This window comes from Molossus molossus, unplaced genomic scaffold, assembly GCF_014108415.1.
Source record: "Molossus molossus isolate mMolMol1 unplaced genomic scaffold, mMolMol1.p scaffold_m16_p_23, whole genome shotgun sequence".
Lineage (NCBI taxonomy): Eukaryota > Metazoa > Chordata > Mammalia > Chiroptera > Molossidae > Molossus > Molossus molossus.
This window is the reverse complement of record NW_023425359.1, coordinates 2,194,313-2,216,816: the sequence shown is the minus strand read 5'-3', so window position 1 is coordinate 2,216,816 and position 22,504 is coordinate 2,194,313. Positions and strand designations below refer to the sequence as shown.

Here is a 22,504-nt window from a genome sequence, read left to right as displayed (position 1 = left end):
TTCAGCCCTCATTTAGTCTTAGTTCAACAAGTAACTACAAATGTATTGCCAGTTACCAATCCTTATGTCAATGTTATTTGATTGTCAAGAGCTTTTTCTCTGGTCTATTCCTCAGAAAGGGCTCGTGGAAACAATATTCCTTGGTTCACTTTCTTTCCTTGACTGTCTCAAATTTCTTCTGATATAAAGCATGACAGTAAAAAACTCAAATGATAATCTGAAGATACTTTCCCCCATTTTACCTAGATGCCTGAATGATTTTTTTCGTTATCTTCCATCATTCCCTTCAAAAGTTCAATAGTTTTACTAGAATATGGCTTGGCTTTGGTCATTCTGGGTCAATATTGGTAGTTATACTGTGTGCTTTTTCAATTGGTCATTTCAGTCTTTTTTTTTTTTTTTTTTTAATTTCAGGAATATTTTCTTGAATTGCAGTTTTAGTGTTGTTCTCTTTCCTCACTTTGTTTTGCTTCTTCGGGGCTCGCATTTTACATATCAAACCTTCTTTGCCTGTCTCCGGTCTTCGTACCTTTCTCGAATCCATTTTATCGCATTTCTTTTTGGCTTTAAACATTTTCCTCACCCCACCTTCTGCTTCTCTTCAAGCGTAGTCTCCTCTGTTTATTCACTTTTATGTTCCTTCTACTTTAGTCTAATTTTCTGACATGATCTTTTATTTGTACTTCTTTCCTGAATTTTGTTGCCTCATTTTTTAGTTTTTCAGACTCTGATTCATTTTGTTTTCTTCATGTCTTATATCATTTTCTTACTCTTTTTGCTTATTTTGAAATAATAGAAGGTTGCAGTTTCGATCTGTTTGTTAGCATCTTTTCTGCTAGCTTTCTTTGCCGGATGGTTGTTTTTCTCCTTATTATCCTTTTTCTTATTGTAACTTTGTATTGGATTTGACCTCCACGCTTTACTGTTGCTTGTTTTCATGTGAAGTTTTGTTTTCCTGAACTTTCTAAAAGAAGCTTGGTTCATATAGTTTTATAACTACGCTCAGCTTCCTCTTTTGTTCTTTTGGTTAAATTTTTTTTTTAATCCTCACCTGAGGACATGCTTAGAGAGAGGAGGGGAGGGAGGAGAGAGTGGGAGAGAGGGAGAAAGAGACGAAGAGACAGACATTGATGTGAAAGAGGGAAATCTATTGTTTGCCTTCTGTAAGCTCCCCAGTGGAACCCAAGTACATTCCCTAACTGGGTATTGAACCAGCAACCTTTCAGTGCAAGGGATGAGGCTCCGTCAACAGAACCACGCTGGCTGGGACTTTTGGTGAAGTTTTTAAAAATATGTCCACTTACTTTTGAGGTTTACTGGCTGTGTTCCCTCCCCAACCTGCTTCCAGATGTCTCTCCTCATCTCTGTTGTCTCCATCCTGTGAATTTCGCTTCTGTTCCCAGCTCTTTCTCTGGCCCTGCCAGCCAGATCCGCGTTGAGCCGTCCTGGAGGCTACACCTTCCAGCCTCTTGGCTTTGCGTCCCAAGTGGAGTGGGAAACCCTCCGAGCTCCCGCGCTGTTTCCAGCTCTGCTCTGCGCTGCTTTCTCTTTGAGCGTTAACTCTTTGGGGTTCTCCTGTTCCCAGGACTGTCAGATGCCTGCTGCCTCCCTCCGCTCTCACACAGGCACTGACACCGGCTGTGGCTGCTGGTGTGGTGGCACCTGCCTGTGTCTGGGGTTCATAGCACTATCTTGTCAGCTCATTTTATTGTTGATGTTTCCATGGATTTTGGGGTTAGTTAGTCTGTATGTAATTAGATTCTAAAACTAGGCAGTTACCTCCTTCCCAGAGTCCTGTTGCCCCTGGAACCACTGCACTGCGCTGTGCCCACACCCCGACCTGTGCCCACACCCCGACCTGTGCCCACACCCCGACCTGTGCCCACACCCCGACCTGTGCCCACACCCCGACCTGTGCCCACACCCCGACCTGTGCCCACACCCCGACCTGTGCCCACACCCCGACCTGTGCCCACACCCCGACCTGTGCCCACACCCCGACCTGTGCCCACACCCTGACCTGTGCCCACACCCCGACCTGGAGCTCTCCAGGAAGCCCCGAGGGGCTCACGTGCGCAGACATCAGGCCTCACCTTTCTTAGTAGCACTTGGTACGGCTGATCGCGCCTTCCCTCCCACCACAATGCATCCGTTTGGTGTCCAGGACACCACACTCTGGTTTCCCCTTCGCTGGCTGGTGTGATGCTGGTGGACGATAGTCTCATTCAGTGGATGGAGCACCTGGCTCGCTGGTAACACAGCCAGGATCAACTGTGAGCGTTTCTCAAGCACCTGTTGCGCGCCGGCCACTGTGCTCCCCGCATGAACAGTAAGGTCTGTGCCGGGGAGGAGTTTACACCATCACTGGGCAGGAAATGGGAATGCTCGAGACCCTCGTGAATCTGTGAGTGTACCCAGGGGCTGGGGACCCCGTCAGAGACTTGGCCTTGCAGGATGGGTAGCATTGGAACAGGAGAGAGGGCAGAATAATGAGGAGGAGCGGTGGTTAGGCAGCCAGGGGTGGTCGGGCTGTGGAGGATCCTGAAAGCCAGGCCGCTGCGGCCCCTCTGCCTGACCATTCCCGGCCTCCCAGTTCTCTCGGCCTCGTTTCCGGTCCTGCGGCATCGCTGAGCCTTGCAGCTCCTCCGCCCTGTCTCTCTCCGAGTTCTCTGGCCTAAACCCCAGGGAGCATGTGTCAGCCCCCTCACCAGCACCCTGAGCTTCCCGGCTTCTCATCCCCCCTCCACTCAGCCGGAAACCCTCAGCCTTAGGTCGTGCAGCTCTGCGCCCAGGCTGCTGGGCTCAGCCACGTGCGGTGCCTGTTAGGGACACACAGGTTTGTCCTGCTTGGGGTCAGGCCAGCCTTTGACCAAGGCGGCCTCGGCGCTGTCCTCTCTGCACCCGCTGCAGCCTGTCCGGACCCCGCCAGCCACTCACACTGTGCACCCCGATGGGGTCCTGGGAACTCCAGACCTGTCCTACCAGCTCTGACCCCTGTTGCCCGCAGTGAATGTTTACAACACAAATGCAGTCAGGGGTCAAGGGGCCATGGGCTCCTGATCTGAGAAATGTCCTGAATGGCCTGGTTTTTGCAGCCTAGGGGACCGGCACCGCGAGGGGCCCAGGAGACTGTCCGCCTTCGCCTGCGGTTTCCCTGTTCTAGGTGCTGGTTCACTCCCCCGCTCGGGCATCCTCCTTCCCCTCTGTCCCATCGGGACTGGGCATAAGTGTCAGGGAGGAACTGGAGGAGAGTTCCTAAGCAGAGGTGTCTTCATCATCATCATTATCCTTAGTAGTGGTGCTGGTGTTTTTAGTAAACACCTAGAAATGCAAAGATAAAGACCCCATCAGACTGACATTGTCTCCTTTACTGGTAAATTCTCACTCTGGGGAATTTGGCAATCTTGGGCTAGTCAGCGTCCCTCTGGAGCCGACGAGCCCACGAGCCAGCAGTCTGAACCCACGGCAGCGCTGTAGGCCTCGTTCGGGCCGTGTGAGCCGGACTGCGGTGCGTGTGCAGAGCGACCAGGAGCCGCGGCCGCTGGGAGCGGGTGCCACGGCCGGCTGTGCCAGAGGAGCCGAACCAACGCTGCCTCCCAAGTTCCTCCACCAGGCGTGGAGCAGGCGCTGCAAGTGTGTGTTTCAGTTAACACAGAGAAGGACGTTTAATAAGGCAAGGAAATGGGAAACAAATCAAGAGATTGAAAATGTATTTTTTTCTGATGTCTCCCTTGGTTTCATTTTCCTCTCCTTCTGTCTGTCCCCAACCTTGAGAGAAGTCACCCCAGACTTCCTGCTGTTCTCAGGTAAGTACTAGGTCTTGAATGCTTTTCCCCCAGCAGCTCAAACTAGATGAGTCAGAAGAAGCTTGCCTGGTCATCGAAATACCAACCAGAAACATGGCCAGGAAATGCTTCTCTGTTGCCCCGTCCCCTGCCCCCCGTCCACCGGGCCCGTAAACTTCCCTGGGGCCTGAGCCCCACTGGAGCTGCCCCCACTGCCTGCTGCCAGGCTGAGAGCCCATCCCAGGGAAACCAACGATGTCACAGCTTCCAAAACACTCGAATTTCCAGAATCACAGTGGAGGTTTTGCCTTTCTTTTTATAAATTCAAGTCACAGCACTTAGAAGTTCCACTGTCAATTGCAGACCACTTGAGATTTTGAATGTTGGCCAAACACCATGTTAACACAAAATTGTCAGCCACGTACGGTGGAGCAGCCCTACCCCCTCAAAGGTTTGGGGGACGGTGCTCAGACAAGCCTCCTACAGGAGAGGCAGCGAGTGAACGGACGGGAGGGAAGGGAGCCTGTGGGCCAGACAGCGTTGGCGAATGTGTTGCGCTAACGTGCGTATATCGCCGTTGATAATGTCTTCAGTGTGTGAGCCATCCTGGGCACTGGGCATGTGGGTGCAGAGAGGTGGGGGGCTGGGCCGAGAACCCAAAGACCCTGTTCTTAGCCTGAGCTGAGCCACTCAGCTGTGCTCTGGCCCCTTCAGCCGTCGGAGCTTCCGTTCCCTCGCTTGGTGTAAAAAGCATGGTTGCCTGTTGCATAGGGTTATAGTGAGAATTACGTGAAACATGAATGGAGACAGGTTATTTGGAAACTAAAACCCTGTACAAATGTGAGATATTGAGGAAGTAAACAAATTCTGTGTCCAAGAGTGAACAAAACAAAACATTTTTGTTCTTCACCAGATGGCTTATTTCTAGCTTTGTTTGACTCTTCCTACATCAAATATGTTTTGTTATTTTAACATTAGCCTTTGGGACAAGAGAGGAAGCATACCCAGCGTTCCCTTGACAGGTGCACTTTCTCTGGCAGGCTCGCTGCTCTTGTCAAGGGGCAGTCATGTTCAGCAGGCGGACGTGAGAATTGGCAACACAAACATAAAATACTTTAAATTTCTATTGGTAGCATGTGTACTGACTGTCACTGAAGGCCTGTGGAGCTACTCACAGGGAGCGTGAGTGCAGAGCTGAAGGGTCCGCCTGTGCAGACACAGTCGCAGGGAGCGTGAGTGCAGAGCTGAAGGGTCCGCCTGTGCAGACACAGTCGCAGGGAGCGTGAGCGCAGAGCTGAAGGGTCCGCCTGTGCAGACACAGTCGCAGGGAGCGTGAGTGCAGAGCTGAAAGGTCCGCCTGTGCAGACACAGTTGCGGGGAGCGTGAGTGCAGAGCTGAAGGGTCCGCCTGTGCAGACACAGTCGCGGGGAGCGTGAGCGCAGAGCTGAAGGGTCCGCCTGTGCAGACACAGTCGCGGGGAGCGTGAGCGCAGAGCTGAAGGGTCCGCCTGTGCAGACACAGTCGCAGGGAGCGTGAGCGCAGAGCTGAAGGGTCCGCCTGTGCAGACACAGTCGCGGGGAGCATGAGTGCACAGCTGAAGGGTCCGCCTGTGCAGACACAGTCGCGGGGAGCGTGAGTGCACAGCTGAAGGGTCCGCCTGTGCAGACACAGTCGCGGGGAGCGTGAGTGCAGAGCTGAAGGGTCCGCCTGTGCAGACACAGTCGCGGGGAGCGTGAGTGCACAGCTGAAGGGTCCGCCTGTGCAGACACAGTCGCGGGGAGCATGAGTGCACAGCTGAAGGGTCCGCCTGTGCAGACACAGTCGCGGGGAGTGTGAGTGCAGAGCTGAAGGGTCCGCCTGTGCAGACACAGTCGCGGGGAGCGTGAGTGCACAGCTGAAGGGTCCGCCTGTGCAGACACAGTCGCGGGGAGCGTGAGTGCAGAGCTGAAGGGTCCGCCTGTGCAGACACAGTCGCGGGGAGCGTGAGTGCACAGCTGAAGGGTCCGCCTGTGCAGACACAGTCGCGGGGAGCATGAGTGCACAGCTGAAGGGTCCGCCTGTGCAGACACAGTCGCGGGGAGCGTGAGTGCACAGCTGAATGGTCCGTCTGTGCAGACCCAGTCACAGGGAACGTGAGTGCAGAACTGAAGGGTACATCTGTGTGTGTCGTCTGCCGTGCTCCGCCTCACAGCATCACTGTGAGGTCAGGTCCTGCTGCCATTGCTGCCCTGCTGCTGAGGTCACAGCCTGACCAGCATCCTCAACAGGCCCGAGATTACACCAGGCCTGCTGGGACTGGGCATCAAAACACACCTCAGGCCCTGGCCAGTTCAGCTCAGCGGTTAGAGCATCGGCCCATGGACCAAAGAGTTGCAGGTTCAATTCCGGTTAAGGGCACTGACCTTGGTTGTGGTGTGGTCCTGGCCATGGTTGGGGTCGTGCAGGAGGCAACCAGTCGATGAGGCTCTATCACGTCGATGTTTCTTCTCTCTCTCTATCTCCCTCCCTCCCACTCTATCTGAAGATAAATGGAAAAATATCCTTGGGTGAGGATTTAAAAAACATTTCTCAGAGAAAAACTCTGTGAAAACATATTATATATTCTATTATTCTAATGTATATTAAAACACTAATGTAGTAAAATGTTAGTACACGAATTAACATGTTTATATGAAACGTCCCCCTAACGTAACTGATGCCGTAGAGCAGAGGCTGACAGCTGCAGTCCCCCCTGGCCCAAGCCGGCCTCGTGCTCGTTTTCATAAGGTTTTATTACAACACTCATTCATTTATGTGCTAAACTTCGTTGCTATGGTGCCGTAACCGCCAAGCTGAGTAGCTGTGACAGACTGTAGGTCCCACACAGCTGAGAACCCGGACTTCTGCCCTGACAGAAGTCGGTGAGCTCTGCCCTAGGTCTGCATAGCCATGACCTTCCCGTGAAGGTCAAGAACAGCACTTGGATGCTCCTTTGCTCTCCGCCCGGTGTGCTGTGTCCCGGGCCCCTCCGTTGAGACTCGGTGGCTGGACAGTAGCTGTGATCACGGTTCCCTTCCGTGCAGACTGCCAGTGCCCGAGGCCGCCCTGAGAGCCATCCTGTGGCATTCCCACGCCCACCCAGCAGGTGCTTCCCGAGTCCAGGTGATGCAGTCACTTGCTGCCCTTGGAGTCTGGAGCCCGCCCAGGGAGGCCGGGCAGGAAGTGTCCCTGTGACAGAGCTGCAGGTGGAGGAGCTGGGAGGAAGGGAAGACATGCAGAAGCAGAGTTTGAAGGATGAACTGGGGAAGAGACGGGGCGGGCATCACACGGTGAACAGCACATAGAGAGGCTGGAAGAGACCAGCGGCTGACAGGTTCCATTCGGGTGAATGTATCAGTGTTGTTCCCACCAGTGTCTGGGCACCGCTGGCCTGGCCCCTGTGGTGACCGACTAGCTGTGTGTGAAACCAGCTACAGTTCTGCCTAGGATTTGGGACTTGATTATTCCAGGCCATAGCTTGTTATCAGCAATTCCCCACAGATTCAGAAGTATTTCCTGCTTTGGGGTCTGAGTTGCACAGTTAGGCGGCTGGGTTTCGTGCCAAACACGAGTGTGTCATTGAAGGGAAATACACGTCGGCAAGTGTACCCTGTGCCTTCGGTCCCCAGATCATAGATCGTGACTGAATGTGGGGGGTCAAGAAGCCTGAATGATAAACAGACAAATTTAAGAAAAATTTAAAACAAATTTCTGTGCTGTCCATCAACTCATGAATGGACAGACAGAATGTGGTGGGGCCGTACAATAGAATGTTGTTCAGCCGCAAAAAGGAAGGAAGTACTGATAACATGGCTACAACCTGAATTAGCCTTGGAAACATTCTGCTCAGTGAGAGCAGCCAGACACAAGTGCTCACGTGTTGTGCGATTCCATTTATATGACGTGTGCAGAGCAGAGTGGTGGTGTGGGGGCGGGGAAGCCACTGCCCAGGAGTGGGCTTCCTTTGCCAGAGGAGACCTGGCGCTAGGTGACTGTACTAAAAGCCACTGAATCAATCACTTAAAATGGCTCATTTTATCTTTAAAAGAACAATTGCCTAGGGGAAAAAAGAAAATATAAATACAATCTTCCTGACTATTAAGTCTATTAAATAATACGGATGATTTAAATTTTAAAAACTTAGTACAACCACCCGGTGGCGACAGGCAGCTCTGGGTGCAGATCAGGCGGCGAGCCCCGGGCGGCTGACGTCTCCCCTCTGCTTGTCTCTGACAGAAGTGGAGAAGACGCGCTGCCAGCTGGAGCGAGAGCACATCCTCGGGGCGGCAGGCGTGGCGGGCCCACAGCGACCCCTGCCCCTGGGGATGTTTGTCCCGGAGTGCGACCAGCACGGGAACTATGTGCCCACCCAGTGCCATGGCAGCACCGGCTACTGCTGGTGCGTGGACCGCGACGGCCGTGAGCTGGAGGGCACCAGGACCAGGCCCGGGATGAGGCCCCCCTGTAAGTTGGGGGCAGCAGGTGCTTGGGCTTGGACCTCAGAAAGGCCTGAGGGTGACCAGACCCCCCAGAGCCTGTGCACATCTCTGGTGGGGCCTGCACAGGCACAGGTGGCACTTTCTGCTGCCCTAAATCCCGAAAGCTCGCCTGGCTGGAACCCCATTCCCTCCCTTTCTCCCCTCTGTACCCCTCTTGGCTGTCTCCCTCAACATTCACCCCACTGCTGTCCACCTCCCCCCTCCCCCCTTGCCCGTCTTACCCCTTCTCCTCCTGCTCTGTGCAAATGCCAGTGGCCCGCTGCGGCAGTACTGGCGCTGATAGTGGTGTGTACCCCCGATAGCGGTGTGTGCCCCCTGGTGAACTCCCTGCTGCGGGCGGCCTGGCCTGCCCCCGTCTCTGCACTGAGACCTTGCAGGGACGGTAGAAACCCTGGGCCTTGCTTTCTCAGGCGCTGGGAATGGTTCTCGCCCTGGGACACCTGCCTCCTTCACAGTTGTAGGTCATTTAGGATGCAGAGAGCAAAGCTGGTTCTGTGACCGCCGTAGCAGTGGAACCCAGGTTCCCTGACACCTGTTCCATGCCCCTTACCCTGCAGCACAGGCTGCCTGGCCCCTCCTGGGACACTGTCAGGTGAGCCAGGGAGCCGTGCCCTGCGTCCCCGCCAGCAGTTAGGAGGCAAAATGAACCCGAAGGAGCATCAGCCCCTGGTTGCTGTGACTCTGGCAAACCCAGAGGTTGCATGTTGCTGCCGTGGGTAGGAGACCGCCCCCTGTGGGACAGGGCACGTGGCAAGTTCACTCTGACAGTCTACAGAGCTCAGCAGCCTTTTCTGCACGTGAGTTCCTGTGAGCTCCGTGGCAGGGCGTTCAGGTGCCGTGTGCCGCTGGTAGGCTCGCTGTGTGGTCCATCCAGAGCAGGTGTGCACAGCACGGTGACCTCTGTTTCTAGTAAGGGGGAGGCTGGGCCCTTTTTCCCATCTGACCTTTAATGTTACGCTCAGCCCTGCGTTATCCTCTTCACAAATGCTTTTTGAGGCCTTTTTGCTCCCGCGCTTTCAGATGTAAAATGGTCATTGTGCGCCTGTGGTCTGTGGCGTCACAAAGGGGACGTGAACTGGCGTGTGCACGGGTGTGCGCGGGTGTGCATTCCTGCTGCACGCAGGCCTTCCTCACTGCCCCTCTGCCCCCAGGTCTGAGCACCGTGGCTCCCCCGATTCACCACGGACCCTCAGTTCCTCCCGAAGTGATCCCTCTGCCCCCCGGGACCCACTTACTCTTCGCCCAGACTGGGAAGATAGAGCGCCTCCCGCTGGAGGGAAGCACCATGAAGAAGGCGGAAGCCAAGGCTTTGCTGCATGCCCCGGTGAGTGCTGGCGGGTCGCACCTGGTGACACCTGGGAGACCTGGAGAGACGAGCAGGGTGCAGTCCCGGCCGCGCTGTCTCCGTGACCGGCTTGTCTCTCAGCACTGCTGACGCAGCAGGCAGGGTATGCGCTCTGGGTCGGACGTGTGCCTTCCCACCAAGAGTGTAGACGGTCTGTCCAGTCCATGGAGGTGTCTGCCCCACAGTGGGCTGCAAACGGTGCTCGGCACGCAGTGTTTGCCGGACGAAATGTGAGTGATCGCGGTGCCGTTGCCTCGTGAAACTGAAACCCTGGAGGGGTGGTCCCTTTCTTCCTGTGCAGCCTGCAGCACACACTCAGAGTGGGTGCGGCTGGTTCTCTGGGAACGTGTTCCCCCAGGACCAAGGGGAGGGCTAAATGTCCGAGTGGCTCTGAAAAGCAGCAAGTGGAGGTGGGAGGGTGTATCCACTGTGCCTTCTGTATTTATTTATTACCATTTGAATTTGTTTTTATTTTACTTTTTTAATTTTTAAAGTTTTTTATTGATTTTTAGAGAAAGAGGAAGGGAGAGAGAGAGAAAAACATCGATGTGAATTCGAAACATCAATCGGCTGCCTCTGCATGCCCCCACTTGGGATCGAGCCGCAAACCTGGGCCTGTGCCCTGACCGGGAATTGAACCAGTAACCTTCTGGTACATGGGATGACATGCCAACCAACCGAGCCACGCTAACCAGGGCCACATTAATAATTTTTAAGTGTATGCTCAGTGGTATAAAGTACACCCACAATGTGTACAACCATCATCACAATCTATTTCCACAACTTTTTCATCATCTGACACTGACATTTTATGCCCATAACCCTCCTCCCCCTCTCCCTAGCAACCACCTTTCTGCTTTCTGTCTCTATGAATCTGCCTATTCTAAGCATCTTATGTAAGTGGAACCACACAGTATTTGTCCTCTTGTAACTGGCTCACTTCACTTAGCATAATGTCTTCAAGTTTCATCTGTGTTGTGGCCTGTGTCAGAATTTCCCTCTTTTTTAAGGCTGGCTAATATTCCATTATATGGACATGCCACATTGTATTCATTCATCCGTCATTGGGCATGGATTGCTTCCACCTTTTGGCTGTGGGGAATAGTGCTGCTATGAACACAGGTACACAAATATTTGTTTGAGTCCCTGCTTTCCCTTCTTTTGGATAGAACCCAGATGTTGAATTGCTAAATCATATGTTAATTCTATTATTAATTTTTTGAGGAACAGCAGTACTGTTTTCCTTAGCAGCTGCACCATTTCACATTCCCACCAGCAGAGCACAGAGGTTCCGATTTCTTTACCACCTTGCCAGCACTTAATAATTTTCTGGTTTTTAATAGTAGCCGTCCCAGTCGATGTGAAATGACATATCACTGTGGGTTTGATTCGCGTTCCTCTAATGATTGGTGATGTTGAGCACCTCAGGCACTTGAAGATCATTCATGTGTCCTCTTTGGAAAAATGTTTCTTTATATCCTCTGCCCATTTGTAATTGGGTTGTTTTTTGCTGTTGACATTATTGAGTTGTAAGAGTTCTTTGTATATTATAGATATTAACCCCTTATCAGGTACATGTTTTGCAAATATTTTCTCCCTTTCACTGAGCGCCTTTCACTCTGTTGATTGTGTCCTTTCACGCACAAATATTTTTAATTTTGATAAAGTTCAATTTATCTATTTTTGTTTTTGATGTCATATCCAGGAAATCACTGGCAAATTCAATGTTATGAGACTCCGTCCTGTGTTTTCCTCTAAGTGTTTTTTTTTTTTTATCCTCACCCGAGGACACTTTTCCATTTTTTGTTCAGATAGAGTGGGAGGGAGAGAGAGGAAGAGAGAGAGAGAGAGAGAAACATCGACGCGAAGGGACACATCGAGTGGCTGCCACCCGCACGACCAACCAGGGCCGGGGACAAACTGCAACCGAGGTACGTGCCCCTAGCGGGAACCGAACCCGGGTCTCTGTACCGCAGGCCGACGCTCCAACCGCTGAGCCAAACCGGCCAGGGCTCCTCTAAGTGTTTTATAGTTTAGCTCTCACATTGAGGTCTTTGATTCATTTTGAGTTAATTCTTGTATGTGGTGCAAGGTAAGGGTCTCTGTGTCCTCTTTGACCTGACTTCTTGAGGGAAAAATGTCTGCTGATAACCCTGGTTCTCCCACAAGAGACCATCCTGCCCCTTCACTTCTGTGGTCCCCAGATCCCTACTCCACATTTTCATATACATTTTAGAGTAAGCTCGTCAGTTCCTTCCCTCTCCCCTCCCCAAAATAAGCCTGCTGGGATTTTGATAAAGATGGCTTTGAATCTTTAACTCTATTTAGAGAGAATTGGTATTTTAGCAATATTAAATCTCATAGTTCATTAAACTAATTTATCTCTTCATTTATTTGGGTCTTTAATTTTATTCTGCGTTGTTTTATAGTATTCAGTGTAGAATATTGCACATTTTAGAATATTCACTCTTAAATACTTTGTTTTTGATGCTACTGTAAGCATTATTGTTTTCTAATTTTATTTTTTGCTAGTAGATACAATTTTATATTGACCTTGTATTCTGCACTCTTGCTGGACTCAGTAAATAGTTATAATAGTTTTATAGATTTCCCCAGGGTTCTCTACATTAACAGTCATAGTCCTTGGAATAGAGATTTTCCTTTTCAATATTTATATATTATGTTCTTTTTTATTTATTTATTTTTTTATCCTCACCCGAGGACATTTTTCCATTTTTTGTTCAGATAGAGCGGGAGGGAGAGAGAGAGAGAAACATCAATGTGAAGGGACACATCGAGTGGTTGCCACCCGCATGACCAACCAGGGCCGGGGACAAACTGCAACCGAGGTCCGTGCCCTTAGCGGGAACCGAACCCGGGTCTCTCTGGACCGCAGGTCGACGCTCCAACCGCTGAGCCAAACCGGCCAGGGCTATTATGTTCTTTTTTAAATGACCCTCGGGTAGGCAAAGATTTTTTTTTTAAGATGATATGCAAAAAGCATTAGCCATAAGAGAAAAAATAATAAATTAGATTTAATAAAAAGTAAAACCTTTTTCTCTTCAGAAACACTATTAAGAAAAGCTGTGTACAAGAGAAAATATACACACACACACACACACACACACACAGGCATATGTAGATGACAGAAGACTTTTATCTGAACTATATAAAGAACTCCTGCAACTCAGTGATAAACATTCTAATATGGACAGAAGTCTTGAGGACATTTTATAAAACGGGGTGCTCGGGTACTGGTGGGAGGACCACTCTCACCCTGGTCTGCACTTGCAGGATAAAGTCATCATCGGACTGGCCTTCGACTGTGTGGACCAGATGGTTTACTGGACCGACATCAGCGAGCCTTCCATCGGGCGGGCCAGTCTGCGTGGCGGGGAGCCGGCCTCCATCATTCGGCAAGGTGGGCACGGGGGTGGGGTCTTCCCTTTGGTTTTGCTTCTGGCAGTCCGAGCGGCCCTTGGGGGGCAGTGGGAGGATCGCGCACGTCGCTCACAGGCTGTGGCGACTGCAGCGGGGCTGGGCCCTCGGCCTCAAGCACTGCCCTTCCAGCCTTCTCTGGAGTCCTCCGGGGACTCCTGACCGAATCGGAGTGCTCAGCGGGATGTGTTGCTAGTCCAAGGAGAATAAAACACAAATGGGGTGCGTGTGGCCTTCCCTGAGAGCTGCTGTAGCCAGTTGTAATGAACACTGAAGGCCAAACTCAACCATTCGGTCCTCCCTCCGGCTCCGGGCCTAGAATTAGTTCTCAGTCTCCTCCTGCTCCATCAGCGTTTCCCCGGGAACAGGCACCGAATCATACAGGTGAAGGGGTCACAAGCACACTGGCCAGTACTGTCCATGACTGAGTCTGTTCCCAGGACAGTGTTCAAGTTAAAGGGCTGTCACTTCACCCTGGGGGCCAGTCTCCTCTTGTGCCCGCGCTGCCCCTGCACAGCTCAGACGGCCTGTCCCAGGGAAGTACAGCAAACCAGGCCGACCTCTGACACACTCCCCTCGCTTTTCATTGCGTTACCGATGGCTGGTGCAGGCCACCCCTCAACATTGGACTCCTTAACTTATGGGTGCGTATTTAAGCCAAGGACTGTATGCATTATTTCAGTGCGTACATTCAACAAGTCAAGACTTTTACATAGTTGTATTTTATCAACATTAAAAACCATTACAGCCCTGGCCAGTTTGGCTTCAGCGGTTAGACCGTCGGCCCTCAGACTGATGAGTCACAGGTTCGATTCCCAGCCAAAGGCATATACCTAATCCCCGGCCCTGGTCGAGGTGACCACTTGATGTGTCCCTCTGATATCGATGTTTCTCTACTTCCTCTCTCCCTACCTCCCACTCTATCTGAAGATAAATGGAAAAATATCCTCCGGTGAGGATTAAAAAACAAACAAACAAGAAAACAAAAACCATTACAACAAAAATGCAAGGACTCTGCAGTACACACACGCACACCCGTGCTAGCAAGGGCAGCTGACTCTGCAGCACACACACGCACACCCGTGCTAGCAAGGACAGCTGACTCTGCAGCACACACACGCACACCCGTGCTAGCAAGGACAGCTGACTCTGCAGCACACACACGCACACCCGTGCTAGCAAGGACAGCTGACTCTGCAGCACACACACGCGTGCACACACGCACACCCCGAGCTAGCAAGGACAGCTGACTCTGCAGCACACACACGCGTGCACACACACACACACCCGTGCTAGCAAGGACAGCTGACTCTGCAGCACACACACGCACACCCGTGCTAGCAAGGACAGCTGACTCTGCAGCACACACACGCGTGCACACACGCACACCCGTGCTAGCAAGGGCAGCTGACTCTGCAGCACACACACACACACCCGTGCTAGCAAGGACAGCTGACTCTGCAGCACACACACGCGTGCACACACGCACACCCCGAGCTAGCAAGGACAGCTGACTCAGACATTTCCACTCCAGCAACAGGGTCGTGCTGGGGACGCTGATTTGGACTATCATCTTGCTTCCTCCGCAAAGCACTCAAATCAAAAACAGACCTTTAACAGACTGAAGGACCTCAGAGGGCTGGGGGTGGGGAAGCTGGGAAGAGATAACCCAAAGAATTTACATGCATATGCACACAACCAGTGGACACAAACAGTCTTTTGGGGAAAGCAGGAAGAGGGTGGGAGTGGGGAGGAGGGGTCAATGGGGGGAATAATACTTTCAACAATAAAGATTTTTATTTTTATTTATTCATTTTTTATCTTTACCCGAGGATATTTTTCCTTTTTTTTTTTGTACAGATAGAGTGGGAGGGAGAGAAAGGAAGGGAGAGAGAGAGAGAAACATCGACGTGAAGGGACACATCGAGCGGCTGCCACCCGCACAACCAACCAGGGCCGGGGACAAACTGCAACCGAGGTACATGCCCTTAGCGGGAACTGAACCTGGGTCTCTCCGGACCGCAGGCCGACGCTCCAACCGCTGAGCCAAACCGGCCAGGGCAACAACAATAAAGATTTTTAAAAAGGGCCTTTAAAATATAGCAACTTGCTTGGCATTCTCTTTTCTTGGGGTTGAATGTAGTTTTTCGAGTTTCCTATTTAACATTCCCCAACAATTGACATTCTGAAGGTCCCTTTGCCTAGGAGTGGCCCTTGGGCCTTTGGTCCTTCCTTGGCTCCCTCATAAGAGATGGTGCCACCAGAATGAAGCTAAGGCTGCGCTACATGTGACCGGCTTTGGACATGACCCCACATCCTTTTCTGGAAGTCGATGTGCTACTTAAACAACATCTGCTACTTTTCATGGTTTGGTTTAATGAACAGAAGTCTGCGTCCTGTCTCTGTTAAAAACGTTGCTGTTATCTGTGATTTGACTCCAGACCGCGGCAGTAGAGGGGAGCAGGTCATTGCTGCTATGTTCTGTGGCTGCTGGAGCAGGGAGGTTGTAAGCACAGTGACAAGCTCCAGGCAGAAGCCCACTTGCAAACAGAAGCCACCAGAATGTGCTCATGGTAGAAGGAAGGGAATGCATTCTTTTAATTCAAAAAGAGAAGAACTTCCGCTTAGGTCTCCGTCATGATCCAGGTCGGCACCTCCCTAGTGAGTGAACGAGGCAGCAGGCCTGTCTTTCTTGTCTTCCTTCTCTCCCAGGGTCTGACTGCTGGGCTTCTCTTTCTCTCCTCGAGTTCAAGTCCTAACGAAACATCTTTCATAAGTATCATGATCTGTTTCCTGGATACATTTCCTCAAAGTCATTGCTTCTCACTCTGGCTACACAGTAAAGGGTGGCGTTTCCAGGCCCTTCCGTTGGCACCGTAGCCCATGCAGAAGTGTTCTCCTGCTTGGGGAGGAGGGTCGGTTCGAAGTCAGGGCCGGGCTCCCCAGGTGTCCTGTAAAGGGACTCACCTAGCAGGCTCCTCCCATGTGGCTGTGTGTCCGAGCAGCTCCTGCCGCTCCCAGGGATGTGCTCATTGCTAACGGACCCCAGAATGATTTTTTCTGCTTTTGTCTGAAAGTCCAAAGGTGCCTTTTGTCAACATAAGAAACATAAACCTGTGAGGAATTTTGTGTTTATTTGAGCCAAACTGTCGACCAATGCTGGGAAGGAAAACCTCAGTGGATTGAGACAATGCTCTGGAGAAGGGCAGTTTGCACCTTAACTATACTGACAATCAAAAGAGAAGTAAGTGGGTCACATGCCATCCAATGGTGATCAATTAGGGAGGCGGGAGAAAGCAAAGCTGGAAACCTCTGGGATTGGATGAAAAGTGAAATGATAGACACATCCCTCTTTTACAGAGATGGGTACAGGATAGGTAACAGTCGATAATTAACATGATAATAACAGTGAGGGGATTTGTGTTCTCCACCCTGGTGCCGAGATTGTGCCCTGAGGGGTCTGGGAAAAAGGGAGTCACCCCACATTCCAAAGTTCTGTTATCTTAGATGCAAAAAGACAACAGGCTCCATTAAGGTAAAAACTGACATCTGTCAGGAAGATGCCTAGGACATGACTACCCACCATAAACTGCTTTGAGTTCAAAAGTTTTAATTTCAGACCATCCTGTGTGGTTACTTCCAGACTCGGAGTTTGTACGGCTGCCATGCAGGCCTCCCTGAGCCTCAGGTTAGCATGTGGCCTCGTTTTCATCCACATTTTGGAGGCCATTCTTGCTGCCCCTTCCTCTAGGGACATGGGAAATGTTTTCATACTTTTTAAATCTCTACTTTGAGTTTGAATAATGAAGACCTTGGTTAAGGGCTGTTTCTAATTCCTAATAAACTCCCTCCAACGGGGGTCCTTTCAGGGCTTGGATGTCTCCCGCGTCCACGGTCACGGTCACGGCCAGGACAGGGCCGAGGGCTGACTCGCTCATACACCGATGAGCAAACACAGTGTCAGTGATGTCTTACCCCCGGGCCCCTCAGGTAGGGCAGCTTCCCTCTCGGCCTCTTCCCCTCCCGACCGGAAGTGACCTCCAGTTCTTCCCCTGGAAGAGGGGAGACATCCTGAGAGACACCAGGACGACCGTGCTGGGGTTTTGGTTTTGTTTACGTCAGGACACCACTGCAGTCTTGAACTTGGGGTCAGCCGGGGGGGCACTGAAGGTCACGCTGCAGCCAGCTTCCCTGTGTGACCTCTGGCTTGAAGGCCAGTTACTTATAACCCAGTCAAGACTTCCAGGAGTGCTGTGTCACTGACACCCCTTCTCTGTACTCCTAATACTTGTATAAAAGTAAAAACAGCTGTCATTTCTTACATATATTATTTCTCTCAAATGACCCTTCCCTTAATAATTAATGAAATGGTAAATCTGATCAATTCCTCACCTACATATCTTCCTCTGCCTTCCCTTCGCCTGTGGGCTGAGCTGTCGGCTTGTTGACACGCTGTCCTAACTCATCTCTGGCCACGGCCGCCCTCATGGTTTCCACCCCGTTTCCCAAAGGTCAGGCAAGCCGCCCCGTCTTCCTGTTTATCTGTCTGGTCCCACCTCCTGGAAAACCCTAGCAGGGCCTTTGCCTGACAGACTCCTGTGGCCCTTCAGGAGCCGTCTTCACAAATGTCACCTCCCCCAGGGATCCTTCCCTGGTCTCCGAAGGCTGGCCAGCATCCCTCCCCGTGCTCCCAAGAACACGGAACTCAGTGGGAGTTGGCCGTGGGCTCCTTGGCGGTGGGGCCAAAGCTTCGGCATCGTTTGGACCTGGATGTCCACCAAGCGAATGTGTGGCGTGTATTAATTTGTCTCTTTGAGTATTGCTTATCTCGTGAACAGTAAGCATGTCACATTCCCGCTTGTTTTCTCCAAGTGCGGGGGTGGGGCGCTGGGTAAAGGCACCGAGTGTCAGAGAAGCCGATTCTACCTGCCTGAACACGCCCGACGGGCTCTGTGTTTGCTTCTAGATCTCGGAAGCCCGGAAGGCATTGCCCTTGACCACCTTGGCCGCAACCTCTTCTGGACGGATTCTCGCCTGGATCGAATCGAAGTTGCAAAGCTGGACGGCACCCAGCGCCGGGTGCTGTTTGAGACCGGTTTGGTGAATCCCAGAGGCATCGTGACAGACTCCATGAGAGGGTACCTTGGTGTAGTCTGTGTGCGTCTGCGGTACTTGCTCCGCGTTCTGGGTGTTCTCCAGCCTCGCTCCCCTGAATGAATGCTCCCCTGGGGGCTGAGAGAGCCACCGTGAGATGCCACAGCATCTGTTACAGTCGTGGACTTGGCACCATGTTCTGCTTTCAGTCATTTTACCCAGACTTTGTAAGTTGGGTGTTTCCATGCGGGTTGAATGTGGATCAACAGCTGAGTTGCATGAATCTCGGAAGAGCGTCAAATATAAATGTACCCCTGGGGCTCCTCCCTGGGCCACCCGGCGCGAACACCTCGGAGCCCCTTCCGATGGTTTCGGTAGCACCTCGGTGCTCCCTCTCCCTTCCCTACTGCGAACTCTGAGTGACACAGCGGCCCGGCCCTCGACACCAGGGGCTGCCGGGCCTCCCTGTGGTGACAGCATAGGGGAGTCCCAGGCATTTGTGCCAGTTTGGTGTTCTGTGTTTTTTTTTTCTTTTTAAACAGTTTTGAGATGTTTAAGGGAAGTGAATTCAATATTCACAGAATGACCGGTTCAAGTGAAGAACCAAAGGAAAGTGTGTCTTGTTGCCTTCACTTCGTGTGCTCGTGTCTGCTAGTCTTCACCAGAGGTTCTTCCTAAGTGTGTTTAGTAACTGCTGTTCTGCATCTTGGTTATTTCTCTACCTCTTTCACTCCATGCCCTCCAGGAACCTCTACTGGACAGACTGGAACAGAGACAACCCCAAAATTGAAACTTCTTACATGGACGGCACAAACCGGAGGGTCCTCGTGCAGGACGACCTGGGCCTGCCCAACGGGCTGACCTTTGATGCCTACTCATCCCAGCTCTGCTGGGTGGATGCAGGTGACTCGGCGGGGCAGAGTTTTTCCCTCTAACCGCACGTAACTGTGACCCGTGGTGAGGCAGCCGTCTGCATTGAGGGGACCTGTTAGAGAAGACTGCGTGAGAGAACTTTTCTTTCCTGCACAGAAACACTGCATATCCTTGCTCTGAAATTCGTGGTTTCTCTGGGTCGATGCTCTGGGGAGGGGTCTCCACCATCTCAGTCTAATCAGCAAACTACGGCCCGTGGGGTAACCCAACCTGCCACCTGCTCTGGTGTAACCTGGGACCTGGAAACGGTTTTTACATTTTTAAACGTTACATTTTAAATGATTATGTAAATGCCTACATAATGTCCTTGATTTGCCCCTTGGCCCACAGAACCTAAAATAATTACTATCTGGTCCTTTAAGACAAAGTTTGCCAACCCCAGAGCCTGTCCTCATTGTGGTATCTGTTCATCAATTCACAACTTACTTTCCTGTAGCTCCCACTGTCCCCAGGGGCCAGGCAACTTGGAGCCAAGGGAGATAAAGTAATGCTGTCCTGACGTGTGCCCCTGCCCTGGTAGATTTGGGGTGTCCCTCAGGCAAGGGCTGTGGGCAGGGTGCTCAGTTGGGAAGGAATGTCAGTCATCTGTCCATCTCTGGAGACCTGCTCTGGTCCAGACTGCCAGTGCCACAGGGTGCAGGGACTACATCTTGCACTTGGGGTGCAGGAGGGGTACGGCGTGCACAGTTAAAGGGAAACGGCCCCAGTCGTCACGTGGGCACAGCCCTGACTGGCAGTGCGGTTTAGTTCTTAGGCCCTGAATTCAGGGAGGAGCCTGGGGAGGCTTCAGGGAGGAGGAGCGTGAGCAAGCACTGGGCCGGGGCCGTGTTCCCCCTGAGCCCCAGCTGCTCCGGGCGCGGGGCTGCTCAGTTCACCTCTCCCAGCAGAGCCAGCGTGGGAGCCCGATGGGGTGGGCAAGAGAGGGTGAAACGACGACTTTCCTCCTGCGCTCCCCTCCTGCGTCCCCAGGATCCGTCATTGCAGTGCTGGATGGCCCTCGCCCCCGCCCTCGCCCCCGCCCTCGCGGCTCTTGCTCAGTGGCACAGAGGGGCCGTTTCTTGTCCAGACAATGAACGGCTTGTTCTCGCTCACACAGGCACCAACCGGGCCGAGTGCCTGCAGCCGGGTCAGCCCGGCAGACGCAGGGTCCTCGAGGGGCTCCAGTATCCCTTTGCCGTCACGAGCTTCGGGAAGAATCTGTATTACACGGACTGGAAGACGTACGTCAGCGGCCTGCCCTGCCACCCTCCACCTCTGGGAGGCTGAGCCCTTCCCATCTGCCTCTGGGCTTGACCTCCTGCCTCCAAGATGCCCCTCCACCTCGGCTTCTGGTTGTCGGGAGGGGCGTGGGGGGCTCCGGGGGAGGGGGCGTTTATCATGTGGTTTTTATCACGTTTATCACTGTTTAGCAGGGTGGGCGGCAGCTTCAAGTCTATAAACTTGAGCTTGCTGAGCACTGAGCACGTCCACTCTTCCCAAGGGTCCGGGGCCCTTTGGCTGGTGGGCTCCGTGCCCCCTCCGTGCCCTACTTCATCGCTGCTCTTAAACTGCAGGGTGCCAGAGCCCCTCCCTGGGCACCCTTCCTGCAGAAGGAAGGGTTAAACCAGCCAGCGCTCGGCCAGGGGCGCTGTGGAGAAAGCAGATTTCCCAGCTTAGAATTTAGTGCCAGAGGGGATACCAGCTGAGTCCTGTCCTTTTTTAAGAAGACAGGGAAATGCAGGCTGGGCCCACCCGGAGGAGGAAGGGGTGGCTAGGAAGCAAGGCCAGTGTGTCTGCCTACAGCCTCTGAGGTACCCCACCGTGAGGGAGGCTGTGCTGCAGGAGGAGGCGGGGCCATCAGGCATGTTGTACCCGCTGCCCTTTGGTTCTTGCAGGAATTCTGTGGTCGCTGTAGATCGTGCTGTTTCCAAAGAGACGGACACCTTCCACCCCCACAAGCAGACCCGACTGTACGGCATCACCACCGCCCTGTCTCAGTGTCCCCAAGGTAACTCCCTGTGCTCTTACTGTTTGGGGACCAAGGGCACCCCGGGGCTCAGAGCCCACACTCTGGCTGCTAGCTGTATAGCCTCTAGTGGCCCTGGTCACAGGACAGGTGAGACGCAGTCCCTTCCCCCCGGGGTCTTCATTATTTCATGGGTGAGGCAGAGGAGTAGAAAGCTGTGGGGAATGAAGTAGACAAGGTGAGAAAAAGCACCGAATCTCAGGCTCGGTCCAGAAGTGTATGGTCTTCAGGTTCCAAATAGGAACATTAGTGTCAGGATCTCTGCTGCTTTGAAGGTCCATTTATTTGGCCTAACAGCAACAACAGTAATTAATAATGAAAGTAATTACAAACATGGATTGGCACTTCCTGTGAGCTGGGCGTTTTGCATAGATAACTCACTCCGTGTTCTAAGTGCTTTGTGTTCATCAGTTCATTTAGTCTCCATAGCAACCCAGGGAGGCAGGTGCGGTTACTACGGAGACGCTTGCCCACAGTCACACAGCTGACAGTGCAGGCCCGGCTCAGTCTGCTGCGTCTCCAAGACCTCTCCCCTAGTGCTCTCCTCCCTGGCTTCCCTCCTCCCCCCGTCAAGTGCGAAGTCAAGTGGGCAAGCTAGACAGAGGGCACTTTGTGCTGTAGAATGCCAGCACCCTGTTATCGTCAGAGCAGGGCCGCTCTCCCTGAGATCCGCCTGGCTGCCAGTCAGCCTGCCCGGCAAATCCTGAATGGTGAGGAAACAGCCCGGAGGTGAACTTAGCGAGTGTCTGGTACAGCCTTCCCTGTTGCCCTGGAGCCCCACAAGCTTGGCTTCCTGGAAACCAAACAGGGGGTTAACACGGAGGCCATGCTCTCAGAGGGCTGTCGAACTGATCGCTGCCTTTTCCAGGTCACAACTACTGCTCAGTGAACAATGGCGGCTGCACCCACCTCTGCCTGGCCACCCCAGGAGGCAGGACCTGCCGTTGCCCTGACAACACCCTGGGAGTTGACTGCATAGAGCGGAAATGAAGAGTGTCTGGTTCCCTCACCCGGTATTTCACAGCAACACCCTACTTAAAAGGGTCCAGACTGAAACCGTCTGACCTGGTGGCTGGGTGGCCGCCAGCCTGAGCCTCAACAACATTTCCCTCACTGTTCCCCCAACATAAGCCCTGAGCTTCTGTGACGGGAAAGTCTCGAGCCCAGCACAGAGAGAATCCCTGACCAAACCCCCAGACGCACACACAGCCCCAGGGAGGGTCTGTGCCCTGTTCCTGTGCTCTGGCAGGCCCCACCCCAGCACCCCAGTGGTGGGCAGGACCTCCCCACACCTGAGCCCAGCCTCTCTCTGACCACCCAGCACTGTCAGCTCCTGGTCACCAGCTGGGCTGCAGCCCACGGACCCGAGGGGAGAGCCTTCCTGTGA

At 52.7% G+C, this 22,504-nt stretch overlaps 1 protein-coding gene across 1 annotated transcript in view; it reads left to right on the top strand.

The window, feature by feature from the left end:
* Positions 1-22,232, top strand: part of NID1 (nidogen 1) — an 80,217-nt gene extending 57,985 nt beyond the window's left edge. The window contains exons 13-20 of the mRNA XM_036277718.1: positions 8,040-8,267; positions 9,454-9,626; positions 12,942-13,068; positions 18,052-18,223; positions 18,925-19,082; positions 20,209-20,332; positions 20,987-21,099; positions 21,986-22,232. Coding sequence (XP_036133611.1) covers positions 8,040-8,267; positions 9,454-9,626; positions 12,942-13,068; positions 18,052-18,223; positions 18,925-19,082; positions 20,209-20,332; positions 20,987-21,099; positions 21,986-22,107 — 1,217 coding nt within the window. The 3' untranslated portion in view covers positions 22,108-22,232. The remainder of the gene's footprint in view (positions 1-8,039; positions 8,268-9,453; positions 9,627-12,941; positions 13,069-18,051; positions 18,224-18,924; positions 19,083-20,208; positions 20,333-20,986; positions 21,100-21,985) is intronic.
* The last annotated feature ends 272 nt before the right edge of the window (positions 22,233-22,504 follow it).